Here is a 20,368-nt window from a genome sequence, read left to right on the forward strand (position 1 = left end):
CTCCAAAGTTCCCATTCACAAACCTGTCCCACATCCACCATGTGAGCGTATTTCCGAGCTATGGCTCCGTTGGTGGTAAAGATGGCAGTCCCGTTTCCATATGGGTTGTCATTAACAATCTTGATGGCTTCGTCCAGGGTTTCTGTCTCTAAGACCACAAGAACTGGACCAAAAATCTCCTCTTTGTAACAAGTCATACTTGGCTGTCAGGAGAGATAGATCCAGAAAATAAGTCAGCTTTTAAAAAAATATTTACTTATTTATTTATTATAAGTACACCATAGCTGTCTTCAGACACAACCGGAAGAGGACATCAGATCCCATTACAGATGGCTGTGAGCCACCATGTGGTTGCTGGGAATTGGAACTCAGGGCCTCTGGAAGAGCAGCCAGTGCTCTTAACCTCTGAGCCATCTCTCCAGCCTCCATAAGTCAGCTTTTTTTTTTTCCTTTTCTTTTTTTCGGAGCTGGGGACCAAACCCAGGGCCTTGCGCTTGCTAGGCAATAAGTCAGCTTTTTTAATTGTGTTATTTTATGCTTTTGGCATTCTGAGTCACCACCCATTGTGGCCACAAGGTGCCTCCATGCTAGTGATCCTTCATCTTCTCTTATTTCTGTCCAAAAGGTAGAAATCTTCTATGCTACTATCACAGAAAGGGCTTAGAATTCTTGCATTCCTTGCTTTTCAATGCTCTTTCAAGTTCAAGGCCCTAGCACCAGCACCTGTATAACTTATTTCATACAATTTTACTGAAATTTACATGAAAAGTTATTTTTATGAATCAAACATAGTAAGTGTACCAGAATTTTTCTAAAACCTTTCTGCTAAATGCTCTGTAACAAAGCAACCGGTTCTCATTCATTCCTTTGTTTCCACATAAGTCTCCGGTTTTGATATTGGTCCTTCTTAAACACTCAGAACATCCTGTACCTCAGCACTTGCCAGCTGTGTTTGTTGACAATAAGTTTTTCCTCTGCATTTCTATAGCAAAAACCTTCAATCCATGATCCTTCATGGTTAGTGAGGACATACAATAAAAAGCCTGCCTCAATTAGTCACGAATGTTAGCTGAGAGACTGTCACACTTTGATAAAGAAAAATTAATCCATGATTTCTTTCTTTTGTTTCAGTCTGGCAAAGTGGGCCAAGGGCAAGGTAGTCAATAAATACTGGGTGGTTAATATATTGATTGGGATACTACAAGTGAACAAGTGGGAAACAAGTGTAAGACAAGGGTTTTATTTCATTATAATTTTTTAATGGTTTAATTTGTTTTATGTGCACTGATTTATCTGCAGTATTTCTGTGTGAGGCTGCCAGGTCCTCTGGAGCTGGAGTTACACAGTTGTGAGCCTCCATGTGGGTGCTGGGAATTGATCCCTGGTCCTCTGGAACAGCAGTCAGTGCTCTTAGCTGCTGAGCCGTCTCTCCAGCTCCCCATAACAAGGGTTTTAACTGCTGTTTATGGGCCAGATATGCCAGCGGCTTGTTCTTAAACAGTCCACAACTAAGAATAGTTTCTACCTTTTTTTAATGGTTAAGGAAAATTTTCATGACATAAAATTATGGAATTCAAAAATGTGTCCAGAAATAAGATTTTTACTGGAATACAGTCGTGCATTTGTGGTTGACGTTCTACTATACACCAGATGGTTGTGACAGAGACTGTAGTTCTTCAAAGCTGAGACTATTCACCTTCCACGGGAAGTCTATTATACTGGTTATTTGTGTCCTCTTGATATAGCTCAGGCATCTGGGAAGAAGGAACCTTAACTGGCTTCCTTCAGATTGGCATGTGGGCAGATCTGTGCAGTGTTTCTTAATTAATGATTGGTGAGAGAGAGTCCAGGCCATTGTGGGTGGTGCCATCCCTGGGCATATGTTCCTGAGTTGTATAAAAAAGCAAGGTGAACCAGCCATAGGGAGCAAGTCAGTAAACAGCCTTCCTCCATGGCCTCAGCTTCAGTTTCTGCCTCTAAGTTCCTGCCATGAGCTCCTGCCCTGAACTCTTCTCTCAGTGATTAACTGGAATCAAAACAAACCAGACAGTCCCCTTTTCTCCTAAAGTTGCTTTTGGTCATTTTTATCGCAGCGATAGAAAGCAAACCAGGACGTGTGCCACAGAATAGAATGAGCTCTGGTTGGAAGCCAGAGAGAGAGATTTATTTAGTTTCCAGAAAGAATAACTGAGCAATCCTAGCAAGAGTTATGATCTTAAATACCTTCACTTATAGAGAGGTGAAATTTCAAAGCCTCTGAGGTGTTTTTAGCTCTTGTAAAGTAATTCAGTTGTTTACCTTAACATTGGAGATGATGGTTGGTCCAACAAAGTTACCGTTTTCGTAGCCCTTAACTTTAATTTTTCGCCCATCCAGAAGGATGGAAGCCCCCTCTTTTGCTCCACTATCGATCAGATTGCAGACTCTCTCTTTGGCCTGGGGGGTGATCAGGGGACCAAGATCAGCTCCAGGCTGGTCTCCTATAAAACAGGTAGAAGTGTCTGAGGATTTTATTACCATAAAACGACTGCTGAGGTAAGTTTGACTAACATGTGGAATTAAGGAGAGGTAATAGTAGGAACATAACTGTTCCCCTCTAGCAAGGCCAGGGCTAACTCTAAGAATTTCATGCTGCAAAGGCAAAGTCTAAAGTTACTCGGCAGCTGACTGATCACCTGCATTGACGTGGAGATTCTTGGCACGCTCTACCAGTTCTGGCAGCCACTTCTTAGCTTCTCCCACAAGGACAGCTGTTGAAAGAGCCATGCAGCGCTGCCCAGCAGCTCCAAATGCTGCCCCAACCAGCTGGTTGAGGGTATTTTCCTTATTGGCATCTGGCATGACTACCCCATGGTTCTTGGCTCCCTAAAGAAATGTAGAAAGTACACAGGTCTTCCTTAGCTAAATTCACTTTTTTTTATTGTTTATTTATTGACATTTCAAATGTTATCTCCCTTCCTAGTTTCTCCTCCACAAACCCCCTATCTCCTCCTCCCTTCACCCTCCTCCCTTCACCCTCCTCTCTTCACCCTCCTCCTATGAGGGTGCTCCCCTACCCACCCACTTAATCCCGCCTCAGAGTTCTAGCATTCCTCTATGCTGGGTCATGGAGCCTCCACAGGACCACAGGGCTCCACTTAAACAAAAAATTTAAGCAAAGAATCTAATATATGAGAATTTATAGAAAGAAGATCCATAGTGTGTTATTTTGAAAAGGCATTTTTTTAAGTTTTAACTTTTGAAGTATTGGGAATTAAACCTAGGCCTCATACATGCCAGGCTAATATCAGTCTTTCATTTGAGATAGAGCCTCACTGAGTTGCCAAAGGTAGTATTAAGCTCACTCTGTAGCACAGACCACAGACTGTTTTTAATACTGCTGAAGTTTAAGTAATACTAAACACAGGGCTGGGGAGATGGCTCAGCGGTTAAGAGCACTGACTGCTCTTCCAGAGGTCCTGAGTTCAATTCCCAACAACCATTTGGTGGCTCACAACCATCTGTAATGGGATCCGATGCCCTCTTTTGGTGTGTCTGAAGACAGCTACGGTGTACTCACAAATAAATAAGTCTTTAAAAAAAAAAAAAGTAATACTAAACAGAGCTCCATGATGAATCTCCTTGAGAAGCTGATCTGTATTTAAATAAAAACCATTAATATGGTGGTGGGCTGGGGAAGACCCAGTTACTTTCAAACTGAGAGGTTAAAACTAGTAGAATACAGAAATAAACCACATAACGTACGTATGAGGACATATGAGACAGTGCCTTGTGTGGACCAGCCCTTTCTAATTCCTTAACAAACTGGTCATAGTAAAGATGAAGTAACCTTGGGGATAACCAGCTCTTTATCATTTTCTTTTAATTTTTTTTTAACTTTTCAAGACTGGGTTTCCCTGTAGAGCCCTTACTGTCCTGGAACTCTAAATTAGGCTGGTCTCGAACTTTAATCCTTGCTGGGATTAAAGGCCTGTACCACCAGGCTCTCTACCATATCTTTAAATCATATCACTAGTAAAGTACATTTTTTAAAGAAGCAGTAAATAAGGTCAAGAAAGTGAAAATCTGGCTGTTAATACTTAGACCAAAGGATGTGAGTAACAGTTTTGAGGAAGAATGTGTCCTTTGTCACCAGATATGTAATAAATGTAATAAAAGGTTCAGAGACTAAGGGAGAAGGCATTCAGGAGGAAATGAAAAACACTGGCCTTCATGAGACATGGGATGAAGCCTGTCTACTGCAGGACAGTTACTAGGTCTTATATATACATACACACATACATATACATATACATATACATATACATATACATACATACGTATGTATGTATGTATATGTATGTATGTATGTATGTATAGCCAAGTTTGAGGAGCTAAAGGAATGAGAAGTCACCATATTGGCTTGAACCCTCTTGCCATTTCTTGACCCTCTTTCGAAGATGTACTCTCCCGCCTGGTTGGATCCCACAAAGCTGATTGCCTTGATGTCTGGATGATCGCAAATAAAATTTACAGCTTTGGAAAGAAAAGAAACGATTACCACAAAGAATACAGCCCTAGGCTTACCAACACAGCAAATCCCCCTTTCCCCACACTGTGACCTATAGCCATACATTTCTATATGGAAATGTCACTATGAGGTGCTCTTTTTTCGCTTAAATTTGTTTTGTTTTTGAAACAGGGTCTCACTATGAAGCCCTGGGTGGCCTTGAGCTCACAAGACCAGGCTGATTCCAAACTCAATATTTCTGCCTCACAAATATTGGTATTATAGTCACACCTGTCTTTAAATCATGAATTGTATTTAGCTGGTTTATTCTCATTAGTATTCCAGAATTCCTAATTCTAATCTCTGAAAGCCATAATTTCTTTAAACTTTATTTTCATTATTTGTGTGTGTGTGTGTGTGTGTGTGTGTGTGTGTGTGTGTATGTGTGTGTGTGTACACAACAGAGGACAGCTTTGTGGAATTGGTTTTCTCCCACCTTCATGTGAGTCCCAGGATCAGGCTGGTGTGTCAAGTGCCTTTACATGCGGATCCCTTTAGACAACCCATAAAGGCCTCTACATTCCTCAAATACAATAACATTCTTTCACAACTTGACCTTTTTATTTTATCTTTAAGAATATGTTCTATCTAGGATTCTCAGATGCTCATATACCTCTCACACAAGAGGTGACAGGGAAGGCTATAATTAAGAACCAGAGCCAGCCTTCCTGGATAGATGGGTCCTAATTTCCCTACTTTCTGTTACCTAGTTACAGGTCATGTTACTTAGAGCAAGTGACTTCATTGCACTCTGCCTTTATCTACTTATCTGTAAGATGAAAAACAGCCCCTCCCTTAAAGGGCTGTTGAGATATTAAAGAACATAAACGTTCTCTTTGATGTCATCTTTGCCTGGTGTTCCAGCAGTAAGAAACATGGCGACTCCCCAGTTACTTTAGCTCATCCAGATGGCAAGATGGTTAAGAACATGACCTTCCAGCATGAAGTCACTATTAGTAAACCCTTCCTCGCTAAGTTTTTCATCCTAAAATACTCAGGCACAGAGCTGGAGAGATGGCTCACTCTCCCAGAGGGTATAAATTCAGTTCCCAGCACCCACACTGCGCACCTCACATCCACCTATAGCTTCAATTTCAGGAGCTCCAGTACCCTGTTCTGGCCTCTGTGGGTACCCACTCATGTGTGGTAGACACACAGAGTCACATGTGCCTTAAATAAACGTTAAAAATCCCAATCAAGGGTTGGGGATTTAGCTCAGTGGTAGAGCGCTTGCCTAGCAAGCGCAAGGCCCTGGGTTCGGTCCCCAGCTCCGAAAAAAAAAAAAAGAAAAAATCCCAATCAATTTTTAACACCTTACTTTCTTTGGGAGTCAGATTAAGTAGCCGTATAGACAAGGTACCTTCATGTTGTCCATGGATGATGTTCAGTGTTCCGTCCGGGGCACCAGAATCCTGAAGCAACTTAGCAAGAAGCATGGTTGCTCCAGGTACTCGCTCTGATGGTTTCATTAAGAAAGTATTTCCACAAACCATAGCCATGGGAAACATCCAAAGGGGGATCATGGCAGGAAAATTAAATGGTGCGATGCCTGCACACACCCCCAGAGGCAGGCGGTAGGAATAAAGGTCCATGTCTTTGGTGATAGATGGCATGGTCTCTCCCATCATGAGGGACGTCACACTGCAGGCATGCTCAACCACCTCTGGAAGGGAGAAGACATCAGTGAGGTCACCACCTTTGCATGCCGAACACTACCGAGCTTTGTCACACTCTACTCAAGCCTGCGAAGAAGTGGTGGGTCATGCCAATGACAGGAATTTGTCCTTCCATGTTCCTCAGATTCTCTGAGTGGGTAAAACAATGGTAAGATGAATATATGTTCTGAAACATCATTTGTGCTTAAAACAAACAAACAAACAAAACCCCAGTAAATTAGTCTCAAAAGTACCTGACAAATATTGCCTTAAAAGAGAGTGGGAAGCACTCCTGACCCACTGAGCCAGGCTGGGCATGGTGGTGCACAACTTATAATCCTAGCACATGGGAAACTGAGGTAGGAGGACCAGGTCAGAGCCAGCCTTGGCTACATAGTTCCAAAGCAGCAAGTGAGCTCTGCCTCAAAAGACAAAAGGCCAAAAATAAAGTAAAATAAAAGCAAAATACAGCAAAAGAAAAGGAACAAAATACCACAGGATACCAAAATCTACATAAAGAATCAACCTTCCCAGGGTGGGGTCTGCCTCCCATATTCCTTTGATCTCTCCCCCAAGTCAAATGAGGGGCTCCCAGCTTACGAAGGCCTCGGAACACATCTCCTTCAGCATCAGCCAGAGTCTTCCCTTGTTCCAATGTGATTAACCTAGCGATTTCTTTCTAGAGGGAAAACAGATAAACAGAAACTAATCCAAGGATGTTCCCTTATTTACTTACTTGCTCGATGCTGGGGATCTACTTCATGGTTTTGTTGTTTTGAGACAAGATCTCACATAGCTCTGATTAGCCTCAAACTCGCTTTGTATTTGAGGTTGGCCTTGACTCCTTTCTACCTTTCTGCCTCCGCCTCGGAAGTGCTGGGTTCAGAGGTACAAACTACCACGTCTGGCTGAATCCAAGGCCTTGCTCATGCTCACTGTGGTGGTTTGAATGTGCTTGGCCCCGGGAAGTGGCACTATTAGGAGGTGTGGCCTTGTTGGAGGAGATGTTGCCTTATAGGAGGAAGTGATCACTGTAGGGTGGGCTTTGAGGTCTTATTCTTAAGCTTTGCCCACTATGGAAGAGGCCTTCCTCTTGGCTGCAGAAGACAGTCCTCTCCTGGCTGCTTTTGGATCAGGATGTAGAACTCTCAGCTCCTTCACCAGCACCACGTCTGCTCACAGACTGCAGACATGATGATAATGGACTGAACCTCTGAAAGTGTAGGCCAGCAATGAAATATCATCATTGCCTTGGTCATGGTATCTGTTCCCAGCAATGAGACCCTGGCTAACATTCACTAAACACATCCTCTATCACTGAGCTCTTCATCCAGCTCCCCTTCTCCTCCAAGGAAAACCAAAGCTGAGGGGGAACTCGAGTGGGGAGAAGGGTCCTGACCGATGTCCTTCTGTGTTAGAGTGAGTGAGGACAGCTGAGCGAGTCCCTGAAGAGGTGACCAGTGTACCCTAGGAAGCAGGCTGGTAGGCCACTCAAACTTCTTACCAGGTTTTCTTTAATGAGTTGCTGATAACGAAGCAGGACCTGCTGCCGGCTTAAAATAGATGTGTCTGCCCACGCAGGGAAAGTGCGTTTGCAGGCGGCTACGGCTGCCTCCATTTCAGCTTTGGTGGACTGAGGAACCCGACCAACAACCTCATTGGTGGCCTGGAAAGAAGTCAACACATTTTGCCAATGCCTCGCTTCCCCATGTTGACCTTCTCACAGCAGCGACACTGTGCTTTGTGGGAGAGCTCCCAGCCCCCACCTGGCCCCATGTTCCCAAAATTCTAGGCTAGTTGGTTTAAGTCCCCCAAAAGGTTTGCTTACTGGGTTGTGGATGTCAATCCATTTGTCACTTTTGGATTCAACGAATTTCCCATCAATGAAGAGCTTTACAGTTGGCTAGGGAAAACACACACACACACAGGCAAAAAGAAAAAAGAAAAGAAAAGGAACTTTAATTATTTTGCTTCTCTTTCTCTTGTAAAGAAGAATTCTGGTGGATACTTGGATCTAATTGCTGAGCTTTCTCTCTAGCCCCTTCCGCACCAAAATTTAAACTTCTGGTAGCAATAAAAATGCTGATACCTTATGACACAGCTAATAAAGTTCAAGACAGAAATCATCCAAAAGAATTTTTAGACTACATAAAAATACTTATTTCACATACCAGAAAACTGACACACACTAAATGTTATATGAAAAAATTCAAATTACCTAAACCTGATGGACTATGCCGCCATTAAAAATTGTAATTATAAAGAACATGCTGAAGGGTTGGGGATTTAGCTCAGTGGTAGAGCTAGCAAGCACAAGGCCCTGGGTTCGGTCTTCAGCTCTGAAAAAAAAGAAAAAAAAAAAAAAAGAACATGCTGCCAGACTGAAACTGTTTAAGACAGAATAGACATAGTTTCTGATAAGAAAACCAGGACAGGACGTTTTTCTGGGCATGGTGGCACCTATAGGACTGAAAAGGCCTCGTGCGCACAGACAAACACAGGAGAATCCAGGAACACTAAACACAGCTCACCTCTACAGAGGAATGGGGTGCAGGGCTACTCTTCTTGGAGTGCCAGGAATGATAGAGTTTTAGAACCTGGTGATCCTTTGTCGTCTGATGAGACAGGCTCTACCTGTATCTCCCAGAATTCACGCTTTTACTTACCCCAGATCCTTTCTTTTAAACCATAAAACCCATTCTTATGAGTAATCGTAAGATCTTTCGTATTTTATAGCAGCCTAAGTGAATTCTGTTATCTTAGATCCAGGCCAATCCTGACACCCACAGTGTTTCGTTTATCTCAGTCCGGCTCGCTGTACCGAAAATCTTGGACACTATCTCTGAGTCCACAGTACCCACTCTTATGAAAGAAGCCAGATAAACTTTGTAAAGAATCTCAATGTAAACATATCTTAAATTGTTGTACACTTAGGACTGAGTTAATTATTTTCTGAATATTTTTTCCCAAAAGTGTGCTGTGTTCAAATCTGACTAAAGTGAAATGATCTGGGCCAGACTCTACAAGTCTTGGTATAGTGCTGGTTACATTAAAGTTGGGCTGAGCCAAATTTCATTCCTACCCCACTCTGATTGATTTTTTTTTTTTAAAACTCCCACCTGGGGTAAAGCCTGCAGGGGAATTGTCACAGCAGCACACATCTGTTAATCCCAGCATTTTCGCAGGTAGGAGTTGAAAACCAGCCTGATCTACATATGAGTTAAGACAAGCCAGGGCTACATAATGAGACCTATTTTAAAAACACCTACACTGGATTCCTTCTCAGAAGTCCATCTTTAGCTCCTAAGCTACTTACCACTGATGATGAAGAGAAGGAAGATGCTGGATACCATGTGGAGTTTACTTTAGAAGAAACCTATAGGATTAGAAAGTATCTGATAAATGTCTGGTGCAGTGGCACACACGTTAAATCCCAGCACTCAGCAGACAGGCAGTCTCTGTGAGTTGGAGATAAGCTTGGTCTACATTGAGAGTTTCAGGCCAGCTACGGCTATATTCTTTTTGCTTTTCTTTTTAAGATTTATTTATTTAATTAATTCATATAAGTACATTGTAGCTGTCCAGACACATCAGAAGAGGGCACTGGATCTCATTACAGATGGTTGTGAGTCATCCTGTGGTTGCTAGGAGCTGAACGGGACCTCGGGAAGAGCAATCAGTGCTCTTAACCACTGAGCCATCCCTCCAGCTCCAAGACCCTTTTTCAACAAAACACAATTTGATAAATAAATACAGAAAAGTATATAAAACTTGACAAATGGCTGTTATGATGCTCAACATCATATGGCTACTGAGATTAAATAAAGAATTTAGCCTTGTTTTGAGACAGGCTCCCTCTGTAACCCAGGCTTTCCTGGGACTCATTATATAGCTGAAGCAGGCCTTGAGCCCAGTGATTCCCTACTGGCCTCCTAAGTATAGGGTTATAAGCATAAGCCACCACACAATGCTTAGGGCTATATGCCTTTTGTTTGCTTGTTTGTTTGTTTTTGATAGGTGTCTCTCGATGAAGTCCTGGATGTTCTGGAACTCGATATATAGACCATGTTGGCTTTAAATTCACAAAGATCCTCCTGCCTCTGCCTTCTAAGAGCTGGGAATAAAGGAGTGTGCCACCATTCTTGGCACCTTTGTTAAAAAATGAAGTTTAGTTGTCAGTAGAGATGCTGAGACTGGATCTCCCTGTCCTTTTGTATTATCCTCCCAGTGTTAAGGGTCAAACCAAGGGTCTAATGTATGCTAGCAAGCATTCCACCATTGAGCAACACCCCCAGCTTTGGCTATATAGTTTTTATTAAAAAACAAAACAAAACAAAATGACAAGGCCAGGTGCAGTGACACCGGCCTTTAATTCTAACCCACTGGTAGGTGGAGACAGGCAGACCTCTGTGAATTCAACACCACTCTGGTCTAAACAGTGAGTTTCAGGTCAGCCAGGGCTATTCAGTGAGACCCTGTCTCATAAAAAGGGGGGCAAGGGAGAATAAGTCACCACAAATTGAAGGCTAGCCTGGTAGTCTACACAGTGAAGGCCCCGGACACAGAAAGTTATAGAAACAATAAATTGTGAAGGTCATGTCCTGGATTTCCAGAGAAGTCTTAATTTAAGGAATCCTTTTAGCCATTGTATCATATTTTGCAAAAAGCAGTCACCACAAATCCAACAAAAGTACTTAATATGATATCTAAAGTGTTGAAGACAGTATAAATCAATATAAATATAATAAGCCATAAATAATATTGCCTATGGTCAATGTGACTACAGATTAAATAGTAATAATAATAGTAAATAGATAGTAATAATAGTAAATAGATAGTAATAATAGTAAATAATAAATAATAGTAATAATAGTAAATAGATAATAATAAACTACAAATACATGCTCGCACATACTTGAATACAAATGTTCATAGCGTCTTTATTTTCATTAGCCCAACTTGGTAATGACTCAACTGTTCACTATTAGATAACACGACCAAAGTGCAGATGTATGAAAATATCACAACGGAACCCATTTTATATTGAATATATTCTAGTAGTAGCATTTTAAAATGTAGCAGCTGAGGATGAGATGAGAATGGAGATCCTTCGGGAAGCTGAAGGCTCACTTATTCCAGGCCAGTCTGGGTACCAAGTGAGACTCTGTTCTAAGGGGTGGAGGGGACAAAGAGCTGAATCATTAGATGATTTCGTCGATATAAAACTAGGCAATGCAAGCTCATACATAACACCATCAGATTTGCTGGCACCCTTGGGTGAAAGGGGCAGCAGTAAGGAGAGCTTAGAGGGTATCTTCTTGGAGTAATGGATATTTTTATTATCTTGTGATACTTTCACAGGCAGGAGGTCTTACCAAATGGTATATGTACATCTTACTTTATGTCAATCCCACTGTGATGAAGCTATTTTAAAAATGGTACAGGTACCTCATAGGGGAACATGCTGATATTTTTGTAGGGTAAAAAAAAAATCAGGGGTCAAGGGAGGCTCAATTATACTAACGTTAAATCTCACACTGTATTTCTTTTTTTTTTAAAGATTTATTTATTTATTATATGTAAGTATGCTGTAGCTGTCTTCAGACACTAGAAGAGGGCATCAGACATCATCATAGATGGTTGTGAGCCACCATGTGGTTGCTGGGATTTGAACTCAGGACCTCTGGAAGAGCAGTCAGTGCTCTTAGCCGCTGAGCCATCTCTCCAGCCCTCACACTGTATTTCTAAAACAAAAACATCAACACATTACAAAAGTTGACTTGAGAAATATTCTAGTAAAAGATGTAAAAGAAAGCTGAGATGATAGTTTCAATGGCCACTGGTCATGCTCACCTCTTGAGAAGGTGATTTATGACAGTGCTCCCTTTGGCCACTGTCCCCTTTCACCAACAGAGTGCTTTACTTCTATCTTATACTATGAGTGTCTCCCTTGAGTTCTTTCCGTGGCGATCAATAAGGATCAGGGAGATGAGAAGAGCAACGCAAAGTCCCAGTGAGCTCTGGGTTCTCGCCCTCACCCTGAGATCTTTGATGCTGTCAACTGAGTTTCTTCTCTCAACTCTCTTTACTTCCTTAATTCCTAACAGCACAGTGACCTATTCCAACCTTCAAGAGTGTCAGTCACTCCTCCTTAGACTGGACCTCACAGCAGAGGGAACTGGTTAATTACTCTCTGTTCTTTAAGCCCTTTTACCTGTCTCCCATGATGCCCTGCTGTCTTCTCCACCCTTCCCTCCCAGCTTTTCTTCTTTGTATCCCTTCCTTATCTCTTCTGCAGGATCCTTCTCTTCTGGCCATCAACTCCACTGCCCAAGGCTAAGTCCCAGGCTTTCTTCTCATTCTGTATATTCTCTTTAAGAGATCCCAGTGGCTCCAGTGGACTAACTGGATCCTGCTGATCCCGAGGTCTGCAGTCCTCAGCCAGCCTTCCTCTTCACAGAATACCCATATAACTATTTCCGCACCTCTACTGGGGATCATGCTGAAAAGCTAAACTCCTCCCTCTCTGCCCAAATGTTTTTCTTCCTAAAGCCCACCCACCTGAGCAATGGTCCTGGCTGACCAAGGCGAATTCTGAATGTCACCTCATCCCCCCCCCCCTTTTCACTTCTCAGTGAACCAAACAAATCCTGGCACAAGTCCCATCTATCTTCCTACACGTCTCTGAACACACACTGTCCTGTCCTCTCCTCCCATCATCCTGTCCCTTTTCAAGCCTGATTACCATCTCTGCATCTTCTTTAGATTTCAATAATGGCTTTCCAACAAGTCTCATAGTTTCCAACCTAATGTGTTCTGAATCTAGTTTCTATTCTATAAACAGAAATAAATAGGTTCTTTCTAAGAGGAATTAGGCAGAACATTAACACATCCTCGGTCCATTTGAGGATACATATTACTCCCATATGTAGAACCCTTCCATGCTGCTGGGAATGTCCCTCAACCTTAAAGAAGCCAGTGTCTACAAGGTCCTGGATTCCATTTTTTTGCAGTGCAACATAAAACAGCAGCAGGCCCTCTGATGGGTTCCTATTGCCCTCACAGTTAACATCCCGGGTGGTGTTCAGAGGATGACATAGTGCTTTTGCCTCTCGAACTTCATAGTTTGCTCACTACTTCCTCCTTGCTCTCTATTCCAACCATCCTGGAGTGGAACATTATACAATTTTATCCCAAGGTTGGCCCAAGACTTCTGGACAATGTTTTCTCTTCTTGGTTGTACATAGGCTGATCCATTCTGTCCCTTTCATTCCACTTACCATTCTGGACTCCCTCAGGAAGTCTCAACCCCAGATATGGGATAAGCACCCAATCGTGGACTTCATCAAGCACCCAAATGGCTCCATTTTTCATTCCACATTATAGGATAATAGCTTGTTTAATTATTGTCTCTTCAGATCACTAGATCACTGTGTCCTCTGCCCCTAGCATAAGTGCTTGAATAGACTGAAGATTTGTTAATATTTTGCAGAATCAAAGGATGAATAGTCACCAAGCAATGATTTGTTACTAATATCGTTTCGTGTGCTCTCCTGTAAGGATGGAAAGTGTGCAGATCAGCAAACTTCAGCCTTCCAAAGTAGTTAAACTTGTGTTTGCGCTTGTACACGGACTGGCAGTGCACTCAATCATGACAGGGCACCATGTAGTTTTTTGCAGTGTTAGACCTCATGTGTTTTGCATTTCCTAAGAAATAGTCGGGGCTGGAGAGATGGCTCAGCGGTTAAGAGCACTGACTGCTCTTCCCGAGGGCCTGAGTTCAATTCCCAGCAACCACATGGTGGCTCACAACCATCTGTTATGGGATCTGATGCCCTCTTCTGGTGTGTCTGAGGACAGCTTCTGTGTACTTATATATAATAAATAAATCTTAAAAAAAAAAATAGTCATTAGCACAATTCTTGAATAAACCAGCCTATGACTTTCACTGTCTAGATCAGTGATTCTCAACCTTCCTAATGCTGCAACCCTTTAATTCCTCATATTGTGCTGACCTCCAACCATAAAATTATTTTTGTTGCCACTTTGTAACTATAATTTTGCTACAGTTATAAATTGTAATGCAAATATCTGATATGCAGGATATCTGATACAAAGGGTTGTTCAAGCCTGAGAGGTCTTGACTCATGGATTGAGAATGAAATAGCTTTCATACTCTAGATACTAATTTCCTATCTGTCATTTCCTTTGTCTTCTCTCCTTGGCTAATGACTTGATAGTGGTGCAATATTCAAACCCAGAATCAGCCCCTTTAAGAAGTTTGTGCTGAACTGGACAGGTTGAGTTTGGGACTCTCTCCTCCTGTCCTTTCAGTACCCTTGGCACCCCCAATTGTCTAGCATCACTGCATTACAGTTGTGAATGTTAAAAGTCTAGAATGGGCCAAAGAAAGAAAGAAAAGCATGCCAAGATCTAGGTCGTAAACTCTCAGCTCCATCAATTACTAACTAGGTGATCTTGAGGCAGTGACCTGAAGTGCCAGCCAATTTACTTCACCATATTTTAAAACTTTGATCTTCACAGATAATCTTAAAACTAGAAAGTAGCAGAGTTAGGGTTAAATTCACAGCTTTGCTCTGCATCACTGGCAGGTCACTGGCTTCCTTTAAAACTGGTTTTCTTATCTCTGAATGGGAAAGATAATATCATACAAAGCAGAGAGGTGGGGGGGGCGTTAAATTCTTCTAATTCCAAACAGAAAACTTAAAATAACTAAGAACTCTCCCATTTCTTTGTATGCTGCCTTAAAAAATAAATAAAAAAAACCTCTGAAAATATAAATTTGATCTTTCTTAGGTTTTTCTGTTAGTCCTCCATGATTCGTGGCTGTCAGAATGTAGGGCATGTTTCCCTCCCTCTCTCTCTCTCTCTCTCTCTCTCTCTCTCTCTCTCTCTCTCTCTCTCTCTCTCTCTCTGTGTGTGTGTGTGTGTGTGTGTGTGTGTGTGTGTGTGTGTGTGTGTGTGTGCGTATATGGGAGAGAGAAAGAGAGAGAGAGAGACAGAGAGACACAGAGAGAGAGAGGCTTAGTAAGTTATCCAGGTGTTTGTTGTTGATCTTGTTAAGGTGCTTGCTGGTTTTTTTTTTTAATTTTTGTGTATGTGTGATTGTATACAATATGTGTACAGGTGTCCTTGGAGTCCAGAAGGCATGAGATCCCCTAAAGCTGGAGTTAGAGATGGTGGTAAGCTGCCCAGTGTGGGTGCTGGGAACTGAACTCCGGCCCTCTGAAGAGGAGTAAGCTCTCCTGACCTTTGAGCCACCTCTCCAGCCCTGCATTTTATTTTAGAAAGCATTTTTGTTGATTTATTTCAGTAACCATTTACTAAGTACTAGGTTTCATTGAAGTGTCTTCAGGCATGTCAGTATACAATGTTGCCTTTCACTCTTTTCTTTACCTGCCCTCCTTATCTCTGCTCCTGCTCTCTGGCAGGTTCCCTTCCCAGGCTGGTTTTGAAATGGTCTCAAGAGATTTTCCTGCCTCTGTTTCTCCAAGAGCTAGGCCTGCATACATGTACCACATGACCACATAGACTACCCTTTATCAAATTGTCATATTACAATAACTCCTAATTGTCTAAGAACTATTTCTGGTCTTTTTCCAAGTCAGTTTAGAGGTTTTTACAACTTTTTTTTAAAGAGTATTTGTTCCAAAAATAACATATATGGGAAGAGAAATTCTACTCCTTTGTCCAAAGGACAAAATACCTTAGGATTTTTAGTGACTTGTGGTAATGGGGTAAGGACGAGAGGGGAGCAATTTTTATAAAGGATGTTAAGAGGTTGGCAATGGAAAACGTAGAGAGGAAATGCTGTATCTGTTACTCCAAAAAGACACCAGAATAGCGCCAGGGGAGTGAAGTCATGCCAACCCTCTAAGACCTCCAGCTCACTCTCTTCATGGTCCCATTAAACAACATTCAAACCTGAACCTTTGGTGACTCGGCCAAGAACCAAATGCACGCACACATTTCTGCAGTAGAACTCATAAAAACCTGATGAACAGACATAAAATTTTATATAAAAGTGCAACAGGAGACATTCCTAGGCTGGATGAATAAAAGACATCATTGCTTAATGCTGGATTAAGAATCTTGCCGGGAATAGAGCAAATCTTGTCTCAGATTCTAAGTCCGTGCTACGATGCAAACACATGGGAAAGGCTATAATCAAAGCCAGGACCACAGGCATGAGGCTTCTGTAGCTCTACAACTTCCCTTGGGCTGGCTTCTTTCTGTGCGGTTAAAATCGTAGCCTAGAAGAGTGGAGGGTGTGTTGGCACTTGAGAACTGACTCTGGGAACGTGTCTTCCTAGGGTCTCATCTTCTACCACCTGTTTGGGGAATGTTTAGTAGCGTTAGCAAAACAATAACGCCCTTATTTATCTCGAAAGTTTAACTTCGCTGAGAAAGTTTAACTTGGCCCAGAGCTTGGGAAAAAAACACTAAGGGCCAGAATAGTTGGTAAACGCTAGCAAATGGCTGCCTTTGATGTGAAAAGCCAGGGTACATGTCTAGAGATTCAAAGTTTCTTCTCTGACCCTTGTTCCATGTTCCTACCCCCTCTTACCTCACATAGAGGCTGGATGGGGGAAGGGACGCTCCTGGCAAAGGAAAGTATTCTATAAACAGTAACCAAAAGGAGTTTCTGGGGCCCAGAGGTGGCTGGCACAGAGGTGAAAGGGAGTCCGTGGGAGGAACCAATGAGAGAAAGCAAGCCCGCGGGTGATAGCAAAGACTGAGCTGGATTGAAGGTGGGTGGGTCAGAGCTAGAAAAGGAAAGGATCAGGAGTAAAAGTGGGGTGGGCCAGGCGTGACCGTCCGGGGCTGGATTCCCGGGCCAGGCAATACGGAGTGACAGCTCGAACACACGGGTCTGGTGGAACACATGGGTCTGCAAAGAAGGGTCTGGACCAAGAAGTCTGTCCAGCAGAAGCATGGTTTAGAGACCGGGCGGAAAGGACCCATTTCTAACGTCATGGTCCCTCGTCGCCACCCTCACTCGCCTGCAGGATCCGGGACCGCACTGCTGCTGCTGCCGCCACTGCCGCCGCCATGGCTCACCAGACTCTGCCCAGCTCCCCGCGCCTCCGCTGCCAGTGCCTCCCCAGAAGCTACAGCGCTAAGCTACGCCCCGAACACAACCTAGCCTCTCCATTGGAGGGAAGGGGCACTTTTCATAACCAATCACTTGTCAGGATTATTGACTCCACCCATCACTCCCAGCCTTGGGGATAGGTGATTGGTCAAAGGCGGAAGAGTTTTCCTCTTCTCTGACTTCAGCCTATTTTTGTTGGCGGAGATAGGGAGACGCCCCCTAGACTTGGTACTGCATATTAAGCACACGGGGAAGACGCCCCCTAACCGAGAACTCCGATTGGCTATAGGTAGGCCCTCAAGGTCCCGCCCCTTTGCTAATGAAAGTAAATAAAGTCCTTGAAGAATTTTGCCTGGGTTCCACCTTAACTACCACTCGCGGGTAGGGCTGCTGTCTAGGGTGGGACTAGGCAAATGTTACCCTATGAGGTAGGGAAACGAGACCGGGCTGTGAGTTAAGGATAGGTTACCCCTGTAGGGGGCGTGGCTTGAGGATCCTCGCTTTCCCGCCGACGGTTGGCCACGTCACGTGACATGGGCTGGAAGATGGCGTCTCCCACAGACGGTAAGAGCCGGCTTGGAAATTGTTGGCCTGTAGTCTCATTATTTGCTTCTCTGGGAACTTCCACAGCCTTCACGCTTACGCTTTTTTTCTTGGGCCCCTCTTCCTTCTCTCCCACTTCTCTTCTTTGGGCTGTGTCGGCTTTTCAGCTAGCAGGTGCCTGGTACCAGGTCTCCCTGCTGTGTACTAGGTAGCTGAAGGAGGCCACCAACCGGTGAGACCCTATCCGGGAAAAGGACAGAGGTCGCTCCGGCCCATCGGTGATGCTGAGGGGAAAGGGAGGGAACTTTCTTTTTGAACAGGCCCATTGGAGTGTTGGTTCTGTTCTCAGTAGAGCTGAGACGAGTCTCTCAAGCTCTATAGCTTTGAGTGGTGACTGACATGAGGTCTAAGGTTCATCCCTGTACCAAGCCGGGAGAGAAGGATGCTTGTCCCCTCAGTTCAGGACCGTTGCCTTGGCAGCAGGGAACCGGGGACCTGGTTTCCTTACCCTGATTCCCGAGGGAATGAAAATTAGCCTTGTTAATGTAGTTTCGCACGCTTCTCAACCCTTAAACCATCAACCCCTCTACTTCATGTGTTGTTTCCTTAGACTGAGGGCAGGAACAATTCTGCTTGTATTTCGTCTCAGGTGGTAAATAGGTGTTTTTGTTATACCCGTATGCTTTTGCTCGCGGTTCTGCTTTAGCATTTGGAATTCTCTTCTGTCATTACTCAGTATCTCAGTATATTCCTTGTCTATTAACTTTGCCCGGGCCACACCCAATTATAAATTCCAAGTCTGTCTTATTTCATACGTTTAATCCTAGGTTCTAGAATAATGCCTGTAAAGCATTTGGCCATAAATAAGTTAACGTTCACCCAAAAGTGAAACTGGCCTTGGTGTGTGACCCCTAATTTTAGCTACTTGGTAGATTGAGGCAGGAGGATTGTTGCTTCAGGCTTGTCTAGGCTGCAGAATGAATTGTAGGCAAAATGTGTCTTAAATACAAAGTTGGGGTTTAGTTGGCAGTTGTTGGGTTTTGTTTTATTTTATTTTTTAACCCTAGACAAGGTTTCTCTGTGTAGTACTGGCACTTGCTCTTTATACAAAGCTGGCCTCGAACTCAGAGCTCCTCCTATCACTGCCTCCCAAATGCTAGAGTTAAAGGCACGAACCACCACCACCCACCTTCAAATAAAAAGTTTTCTTTTAAAAAGTAAGGGAAGAGTGGCTGGAGAGATGGCTCAGCGGTTAAGAGCACTGACTGCTCTTCCAGAGGTCCTGAGTTCAATTTCCAGTAACCACATGGTGGCTCCCAACCATCTGTAATGAAATCTGGTGCCCTCTTCTGGTGTGCGGGGGTACATGCAGGCAGAACACTGTATAGGTAATAAATCTTTTTAAAAATGTGAGGATACAGGGGGCTGGAGAGATAGCTCAGTGGTTAAGAGTATCTGGTGCTTTTGCAAAAGACCTGGATTCTTTTTTTTTTTTTAAAGGTTTATTTAATGTATATGAGTACTTTATACACCGTAGCTGTCCTCAGACACACCAGAAGAGGGCTCCCATTACAGATGGTGTGAGCCACCATGTAGTTGCTGGGAATTGAACTCAGGACCTCTGGAAGAGCAGTCATGCTCTAAACCACTGAGCTATCTCTCTAGCCCCAAGACCCGGATTCTATTCCCAGTATCTACATGGCAACTCACAACTGTGACTCTGACCTCCATGGACATCAGGTATGCATGCTCCACATATATACTGTGCAGACAAACAGTCATACACATAAATAAATCTAAAAATGAAAAATAAAAAGTAAGGATGTAGTTCAGTGGTAGAGAGCTTGCTTATCATGAACAAGACCATAGATAGGTTCAGTCTTTAGTACTAAAAAGCATGATTAGATTATATTAAAAATAATGTTACCAGATCTCCCTCCTTTCTTCCTTCTTTCCTTTTTTGACATAGGGTCTGACTGTATGGTCCAGATTGGCTTCAGACTCACCATCTTCTTGCTTTCCTACCTGTGCTTCCAGTATGCTGGGATTAAAAGTGTACCACTATGCCTGGCCTCTTACTTGATTTCGAAGTTTCAGGTTTAACTGCATTTTAAGTTTTGAACACATTCACATACCTTAAGAAACTGTGTTCATGATAAAAGAGATTCTCTAGCATGTGTGATTTTTTTTTTCCCCCTAAAACATCCTTTTCTTACTAGAAAAAAAAAAGTGTTGGTAGGATTTTTGTCGGTTTTTTTGTTTTGTTTTGTTTTGTTTTTTTTTAAATTGAGGTTCATCTTGGTGTCTGTGGAGGTCTACTGAGAACAAGACTTCTAAAAGGTAGGGTCTGGAAGGATGTGGTGCAAGGCCAGTTTTGGTAGATGTGTGAGGTCTCTAGAATCAAAGAGAGCATACAGCTCTTCTTCAAATCGAAGGTGGTTTTATCTGAGATGAAACTTAATTTGACTAAGGCAGGAGATGTGCTTATGTGTATAAAAAGTTCAC

At 43.0% G+C, this 20,368-nt stretch overlaps 2 protein-coding genes across 8 annotated transcripts in view; one reads left to right on the plus strand and one right to left on the minus strand.

The window, feature by feature from the left end:
* The window catches only part of Aldh6a1 (aldehyde dehydrogenase 6 family member A1), a 20,472-nt gene extending 3,132 nt beyond the window's left edge, over positions 1–17,340 (minus strand). Inside the window, exons 1-10 of the mRNA XM_032908122.1 lie at positions 17,229–17,340; positions 9,521–9,580; positions 8,033–8,107; positions 7,709–7,870; positions 6,805–6,883; positions 5,910–6,212; positions 4,394–4,515; positions 2,676–2,865; positions 2,299–2,480; positions 24–203 (exon numbers count right to left, since the gene is read on the minus strand). Coding sequence (XP_032764013.1) covers positions 24–203; positions 2,299–2,480; positions 2,676–2,865; positions 4,394–4,515; positions 5,910–6,212; positions 6,805–6,883; positions 7,709–7,870; positions 8,033–8,107; positions 9,521–9,580; positions 17,229–17,279 — 1,404 coding nt within the window. The 5' untranslated portion in view covers positions 17,280–17,340. The remainder of the gene's footprint in view (positions 1–23; positions 204–2,298; positions 2,481–2,675; positions 2,866–4,393; positions 4,516–5,909; positions 6,213–6,804; positions 6,884–7,708; positions 7,871–8,032; positions 8,108–9,520; positions 9,581–17,228) is intronic.
* Positions 17,341–17,656: 316 nt separating this feature from the next.
* Lin52 (lin-52 DREAM MuvB core complex component) overlaps positions 17,657–20,368 on the plus strand; it is a 93,497-nt gene continuing 90,785 nt past the window's right edge. For 2 of the 7 annotated variants that reach the window (XM_032908127.1, XM_032908130.1), the window contains exon 1: positions 17,661–17,884. In XM_032908127.1, the coding sequence (XP_032764018.1) occupies positions 17,854–17,884 (31 nt within the window). In that variant the 5' untranslated portion in view covers positions 17,661–17,853. Of the gene's footprint in view, positions 17,885–20,368 lie in introns of all 7 variants that reach the window. The other 5 variants (XM_032908125.1, XM_032908126.1, XM_032908131.1 and 2 more) reach the window with 5 other exon arrangements.

This window comes from Rattus rattus, chromosome 7 (assembly GCF_011064425.1).
Source record: "Rattus rattus isolate New Zealand chromosome 7, Rrattus_CSIRO_v1, whole genome shotgun sequence".
NCBI lineage: Eukaryota > Metazoa > Chordata > Mammalia > Rodentia > Muridae > Rattus > Rattus rattus.